This window comes from Protopterus annectens, chromosome 6.part0 (genome assembly GCF_019279795.1).
Source record: "Protopterus annectens isolate FY-2018-M chromosome 6.part0, PAN1.0, whole genome shotgun sequence".
Classification (NCBI taxonomy): Eukaryota; Metazoa; Chordata; order Ceratodontiformes; family Protopteridae; genus Protopterus; species Protopterus annectens.
In genome coordinates, this window is record NC_056737.1 from 607,811,438 (window position 1) to 607,819,541 (window position 8,104).

At 45.0% G+C, this 8,104-nt stretch overlaps 1 protein-coding gene across 1 annotated transcript in view; it reads right to left on the reverse strand.

Annotated features, from left to right (window-relative positions):
* RPS29 (ribosomal protein S29) overlaps window positions 1-411 on the reverse strand; it is a 41,291-nt gene extending 40,880 nt beyond the window's left edge. Inside the window, exon 1 of the mRNA XM_044074276.1 lies at window positions 271-411. Coding sequence (XP_043930211.1) covers window positions 271-332 — 62 coding nt within the window. The 5' untranslated portion in view covers window positions 333-411. The remainder of the gene's footprint in view (window positions 1-270) is intronic.
* Window positions 412-8,104: the final 7,693 nt, after the last annotated feature.

An 8,104-nucleotide genomic window follows, 5' to 3' on the forward strand; every position in this document is an offset into this window, starting at 1 on the left:
TACTATAACGCAACGTGCATTCATTCCTAACCGGTGGTGTTACAATAAACGAAGTCGCTTTTAATCATTTTCAACAAGAGATTTCTTAACCCCAAAGTACCAAACTACACTACACAAGGATCAGAATGTAACCACAACCGCCATGACAACAACATGCGGTCCACTTTATTAAACTCACATTCCCCATACTACCATAACTATTTTATTCATATACGAGACTACACATTTAACAAACCATTTAAAGCGATCGTATACAGTTTTATTACTAACCAAGCCCGAGAACCCTGGCCAAATTTTCGCGGATGGCTCCAATATAATTGTTGATGACCCATTTTGAACGCTACAAGGAACGAAAAAGGAAGGAAAGAAAGTTCGCATGCGTTAACAACGTTTACGTTACAATCCCATAATGCTTAGCCATCTGGCCATGCGCCTAAAACTTGCGGTGCTTTTCATATGTAGTTTTCTGTTTGCGTTTTGGTCGTTCGTTAGGTTCCAAGTACTGCATAATGTGAGTCGCTATCTTAAAGATGTTATTTTCCGGTACATTTTCACTTCCCATGGGTTAACGACTACTATGGCCTTTATAAGCTCGCCCGTGCAAAATAATTATTATAGAAAAAAATCTCAGAGTAGCGGTAATATCAATAAAAAGACAATAACAAGTAATATTGGATAGCGTGCTTCTCGAGGCTATCCAATTAAGTACTACACGTGCTATGTTTCGTACTGAAAGGATTTGACCCACATTTATTGTAAGCATTGTTTAACAAATTTCCACTGCACGTAATACTGTCTGAATCACATTACTTTATCAAACTAATTTGGAGGTATGTAAAAGCAGTTAATAACTAAGCAGGAGTCCAGGGGTTAGTCAGTAAAGTCCATTTTGTATTCACAAACTACTGCCCCGAAACTCAACTGACTTGAACAAAAAAAAAAAAAAAGTCGCACCACACATGCACAGCATTTAATATGTGTAGCTCTGTCAGCTTCTCAGTCAAAAATAAGTTACCGATTGTTAGATTTGTAATACACTCTGTAAGCAATATACTTGCTGAGTGAGGCATTGATTTATACAGTTGCAGTCATAATATATAGCCTGATAAAGCCCCTATCTATCTAACTGATGCTCAGAAAAGTACATAGTCTGGTGAGTAGTTGGTAAATGGCTCGAGGGCTGACTTTCAATAGATCGCAGCTTTTTGCTGCTCTGCTACGTCCAAAACCCTGACCCAGAATCAGGTCGTCTACGAATGATTTAGCACCCGGTTCCCCAGGGCACTGCTGGAGAGAGGCGGCCCCCCTTCATCCGCACTCCGACCCAGTGACATGTACAAAGAGTTTGTGTCTTTCGGCCTTTCCCGGTTAGGGGTCGCCACAGCGGAATTCCAGTCACCAAGGCCATTGATGAGGGAAAGGCAGTCCATACAGCCTACCTTGACCTTGCAAAGGCTTTCGACACAATACCCCACTCGGGTATTGTAGAAAAACTTACCAGCTTAAATGTAAACCCATATGTCACAAGATGGGTTGCAAACTGGCTTAAGGACAGAACCCACAGGGTTAGAGTTGCTGGCGCTATGTCAGACTCCAAGCCGGTCACAAGTGGTGTCCCACAGGGCTCGGTCCTTGGCCCCCTATTGTTCGGCATCTACTTCTCAGAAGTACAGGCCAACATGGGAGGACTTTGGCTGACAAAGTTTGCAGACGACTGCAAACTGGGCCATAGTGGAAAGTGCATCGGACACGGATATCCTTCAGAAGGGACTCACGGAAACAGATAGCTGGTGCCAGAGCCATGGCCTGAAGTTAAACGCCAAAAATGTATAGTCATACCCTTCGGGAAAAACAAGGTAACCCCAAGCTACCATATAGGTGGCAATCCACTAAGCACAGAAGAGGTTATCAGGGACCTGGGGACCCAGGTTGACAGTGGCCTTTCTTTTGACACTCACGTTGCTAAAGTGGTTAGAAAGACCTTCTACATTGCCCACCTGATCATGAAGGGATTCACATCCAGATCTAGTGAGGTCATTGTTCCCCTATACTCTTCACTTATCAGACCAATGATCGAGTACAATGCTCCATTCGGGATGTATCTCACCCGACATCTGCAGCAATTGGAGAGACCCCAAAAGTTCCACACCAAAAGGATAAAGGGACTCCAAAATCTGTCATATGCTGACAGATTGAAGAAACTCCAGCTCTATTCAGTTGCATACCGTCTGCTCAGAGGTGACATGTGCCTGACATACAAGGCCATGTCCAACCTGGAATTAATGGACATGCTCCACCTCAAAAAATCCAAATCCACCAAAACCACTAGAGCAAGCGGCTTAAACCTTAGCACGGATATAAATAGGACGTGCTGGAGGGATAGATTTATCACTTAGAGACTCCCTATGTTGTGGAATAAAATCACGGTCCATGTGAGGCAGAGCACCTCGCTGGCTCTGTTCAAGAGAAATCTTGACCTGTGGATGGGAGATCGTAGGTTTACCCCGGGAATCATCTCTGTGTCACTGCTGGACAGAGGCACAACAAACTAATGGGCACAGTATTTTTTCATATAAGGGGTGGCATAAGCCACAAAACTTTGGGCTAGGCTTATAAATGCCTTAGGGCAGATAGCCTAGTATAAACCTATGAACCTATAGGTTCCTAGGTAGATAGTAGGCTATCTGTCAGAGGGCATTTTTAAGCCTAGCCAGAGTGTGTCGGCTTTCGCCACCCCATTGATTAATTAACTGAGCGTCTGTCAAGCAAAGCCAATGAAGTGATCCCAGGGGTGTATTTTCTGTTACCCATCCACTCGTCAAGGCTTCTCTTGAAGAGTGTTAGTGAGGGGCTCTGCCTAATGTAGTTAGGAATTTTGTTTCAAAGCATGGGGAGTCTCTGTGACAGGAATCTATCCCTCCAGCTTGTTCTATTTATTGTTGTGGCGAGGTTTAGCTCACTAGAGCACGTGGCTCGCAGTGACTTGGATTTCTTTAGATGGAGCATGTCCATCAAGTCTGAGTTGGACGTGGATTTGTAAGTCAGGCAGAGATCACCTCTGAGTAAGCGATATGCCACTGAGTACGGCTGGAGTTTTTTCAGTCGGGCTGCATAGGACATATGTTTGAGGCCAGTAATTATCTCGGTGAGGTGCTTTTGTGGTCTTTCCAGCTGTTGGAAGTGTCTTGTGAGGTACATCCCAAATGGGGCATTGTACTCTATGATGGGTCTGATGAGTGACGAGTAGAGGGGCACTATAACCTCTTTATTTCTAGATGCGAACCCCTTAGTAATTAGATGGGCCACACAGAAGGATTTCCTAACTACTTTGGCAATATAATTGTCAAAGGAGAGATTACTATCTACCTGGGTCCCCACATCTCTTATTACCTCTTTTGTATTAAGGGGGCTGCCGCCTATGTGGTAATTCGTGGGTGTTTTGTTTTTCCCAAATGGGATGACTATGGATTTTTTGGCATTTAGCTTGAGGCCATGACTTTGACACCAGGTGTCTGTCTCAGTAAGGCCTTTTTGAAGGATATCCATGTCAGCCGGAGAGTCAGTTATGGCCCCAGTTTGCAGTCATCGGCAAACTTGGTTAGCCATAGTCCTCCTGTGTTTGCCTGTACTTCTGTGAAATATATGCTGAACAGTAGGGGTCCCAGAACCGAGCCATGCGGGACACCACTTGTGATTGGTTCAGAGTCGGACCTGGAGCCCGCTATTCTTACCGTGTGAGTTCTGTCTGTAAGTCAGTTGGCAACCCATCTTGTGACGTAGGGGTTTATGTTCAGGCTGGTGAGTTTTTCTATAATACCCGAGTGAGGAATGGTGTTGAACACCTTGGCGAGATCAAGGTAGGCTGTGTGAACCACCTTTCCCTCGTCTATGGCCTTGGTGACTGTCTCGAAGAAGTCAACCAGGTTTAGTAGGCATGATCTGCCCTTAACAAAGCCGAACTGGGTCGGGTCAAGTGTTTGGAGGTTCTCAATGTCTTTGTTAATGAGTTCCATGATGATGCGCTCCATAGCCTTGCAGACCAGGCTAGTCAGGCTTATGGGGCGATAGTTACCAGGGCCAGTTGTGGCCCCTCCTTTGTGGAGTGGAATAACCGTTGCTGTGCGCCATTCTATGGGCATGTAGCCTGTGGAGAGGCTGGGGTTGAACAGCGTGTTTAGGTGGGGGGTTGGTTCGTTCTGTAGTTCGTGCAAGATGCAGCCTGGGACACCATCTGGCCCCATTGATACTGTGTTTTTGGTTTTTGAAAGGGCTGTTTTCACCTATGCTTCTGTGATTTCCGGGACACTACACTTTTCCGGTATTGTTGTGGGCCCTTTTGAAGGTGAGAGGGAGGTGACGTTTGCACTGAATCTATCTGCCAGGATGTTGGCAATATCAGTAGGTTCAGTATATTTTGTGCTATTTTCCACTAGCTCAGAGCATATCTGTGAGTTGCCACTTAGATTCTTGACATAGCTAAAGAAGGCTTTGTGGTTATCTTTCGAATCCTTGGCTATTTTTCTTTCGAAGTTAGCCTTGGATGATTTTATGAGGGACCTTAGTTTCTTACTGATACTGATCAGGGATGTCTTTCCTTCTTGAGATTTGCTTTTTTTCTGATCTAGTTTCCTCCTTCTGTTGTATAATCTGTTTATGGCAGGGGTCCACCAGACTGGTTTCCTTCTCTTAGGGGAGTGAGTCTTGGTCTTGCTAGGGATGGCATGATCCATGCATCCTTGTAGGTGCTCATAGAATGCAATTGTAAAGGATTCTGCATCTTGGGCAGTGTTATCTTTTAGCGTGGAGGCTGTGAATCTTACCACCTCTGCCTTAAGTAAGGTGAAGTTTGCTTTAGAAAAGTTTTTCCACTGTGGTTTCCTTGGTTGGGGGTGATAGTGGGGTGTGGACATCCAGGGTAATTAGTTTATGGTCTGATCTAACCAGTGACAGGTTGACCTCCGGTACAGAACACCTGTCGCCCATGTTGGTGATGACCAGGTCCAATATGTTGTGGCCTCTGGTAGGGGAGTTTACCAGCTGATCCAGGGCATTTGAGTTGATAAATTCCAGGAAGTGCTGAGCCTGGGAGTTTGTACTCAAGTAGTTTTCCCAGTTAATGGTAGAGTAATTGAAATCGTCCAATATCAGGGTGTTCGGTAGGACCTTCATGTTTTCCAGTGTCTCCAGAAAGGCGGAGAGGTGGTCCTGGGTCATGAGGGGTGATCTGTAGCAGGCCACATTTTGCATTGCAGATTTACCCGATGTTAGTTGCACATGGATGATCTCAGAGGTATCATGCTGCACCACTAACCTGGAGATGTGAGTATCCTTGATGAATATGGATACACCCCCTCCTTTTGTGTTTCGGTCCGTGTTCTGTGGCCGAAATGTGTGGTATGAGTTGTAGCCCAGTAGTGCTGGAGTGCTCGAGTGCTCTCTGGAGGCTTGAACCAGGTTTCAGTTACTGCACACATATCAACATTCTCCATACTTAGGAGTGCTTCAAGCGCATGCATTTTGAGATTTAAACTCCTGGCGTTGAGCAGCATAATCCTCATTTTTTTACTTGTGCTGTTTACGGTGGTGGATTTGAATTTTGAGCCTTGACTAAAAATGCACTATGGGGGTCGCAAGAGCCTTGGCCAGTATTCGAAAGCCAAGGGGTGACAGGTGCAAGCCGTCTCTTGCGAAGCAATGCGGCTTGTCGAGCATGTCATCCAAGCTTAGCCAATTGTGGAAATTGATCATTTTTTCTTTATACTGAGGTATCATTCTTTGTGAGGGCAGGATGCTACTCAGGGTCAGGGTCATACCCACCTGGGCTACATGATCAGAGAGATCTTCCATGTCTCTTTTCATGTAGTCCAGGGAGGTACATTTCAGGTCATTCACACCAACATGAACAATGACAAAGTCATATTTGTACTTGTTCTGGAGTGACCTGAGTGCTTGTGTTATGTGGCGGATTCTGGCTCCCGATAGGCATCTATCAGTAACCTTCTCCTTGTCCAACCTAGTGAGTGGGGCGTCAGTGTGCCTGACTATTGAGTCACCTATTACTAGTGTGTTAGGTATGTTATTTCACCTTAAGGGCTGTGATTGTGCGGCACATTGATTTTGTGTTTTATGTGTAGTCTGGTTTGTGACGGGAGGTGCAGGTTTCATGGGTGTCTGCTTTGAAGCTCTCTGATGCTTTTGCAGGTTTTTATTTAGAGCCTCCGAGTATGATTTTGTGTATTTATGTGTATTTTTTGCCAGTGCTGGTTTAGTAGGTCTATGTGAGGCTGGAGGTGTGGTGCAAGCGTTAACCTTCTCCTCATGACTGTCTGTTCCAGTCTTGGGTGGAGAGACCTTAGCCTCCAGCTGGGCTGTATAATTGCATCTCTCGCATATGTTAGTGTTTTGTGGTAGGAGAAGAGGGATGTCTGTGTACATGAGGCAGTTGTAACATTGCCTCAGGATACCCAGATTCACCAACTGGACTGGAGAGTACACCTGAAGTTGCCCTTTGGTCATGCCTGAATAGTAGGGTGAGCTGCTTAGTCGCTTGGTTGGTGAGGGGTGGATAAAGAGCCTTGCCCAGCTGGGCAGTCAAGTGTCGGTGTATATTAGTGCTTGCTATTAGGTCTGAGCAAGTGCTGGACTGTAGGATACTTTTTGAGTGCTTAAATTGAGAGTTAGACTAGTTTCAAGTGAAAAACTGAAGAGGAGACTTAGTGGAGCCGGGAATAATTTAACCCTAGCAAACCAGTGCTGCCCCACGCGCAAAACTGTGCAAACGTGGTTTTTAAACTACTAACTTCTGGGTTGGAACCACTCCTCCAGGGACAGATGACTGCTCAAAGTTCCCCTCTCTCACAGGTGAACAGAGAAACTTCCCTCTATCCAAGTAAGGTATGGGCAACTCAGAAACTTGTAACACAGCCCTGAATTCAGCACTAACCTGAAAACTGGACTATACTAGCTTAGAAAGGCAGGAAACAAGATTTTTTTTTAAAGATAAGGCAAAAACAGTAAAAAGTACACTTAAAACAGCTTTAAATGACTACAAGCAATCAAAAAAGGCTATCACACTTTAGTGTGTGGCCTACAAAAGTTAAACAATTTATTTAAACAAAAAACAACTTTTTAAACATGCAGGTAGTCAAATAGGTACAATATGTGAAACAAACAAGCTTTTAAATCACAGTAAGTGCTGCAAAAATCAGTGTTTAGGCGGAAAACCGTTAAGTACAGCAAGAAAATACAGAAAACTGATACTCAATCACTCCAAACTCTCTCTTTTAAGCTAGAAGGCGTGTATCAGTTTAAGGCTTTCTAGTGCTTTCCAGTAAGTTAGTTACTGGAAAGATGGGAAACAAGCACAGATGTGGTCTTTTAAACCAGAAAGTTGAAAGAGATGGACAACTTCCCGAATGATCAATAAACTACAATTCCTGGGCCAAGAACCACTCCGCTTGTGGTAGACAGGCTACCTAGTACTTACCACTCCCACTGATAAGCTAGAAGGCTGCACTCCAACACAAAAGCTTGGGGGGCTCAGAAGCTTACATACAGTCCTGGATACAGCAAATCTGTACCTGGACTAGACTAGTTTCGGGAAAGGTGGTGATCAAGCACAAACACGGGCTTTAAAACCAGAAAGTTGAGAGAAATGGAAAAAACTGCCCAAATGGCCAATAAACTACAATTTCTGGGCCAGAACCACTCCTCTTGTGGCAGATGGGCTACCTAGTGCTTACCACTCCCACTGATAAGCTAGAAGGCTTCCCTCCAACACAGAAAGGCTTGCGGGGCTCAGAAGCTTACCAACAGTCCTGGATTCAGCAACTCTGTATCTGGACTAGGCTAGTAACAGGAAAGGTGGGAAACAGCGCAAGTGTGGCTTTTAAACCAGAAAGTTGAAAGAGATGGGGAAAAACTGCCCAAACGGCCAGTAGCTACAATTTCTGGGCCAGGAACCACTCCTCTTGTGGTAGATGGGCTACCTAATTTACCACTCCCACTGATAAGCTAGAAGGCTTCCCTCCAACACAGAAAGGCTTGGGGGGGTTCAGAAGCTTACAAAGAGTCCTGGATACAGCAAATCTGTATCTGGACTAGA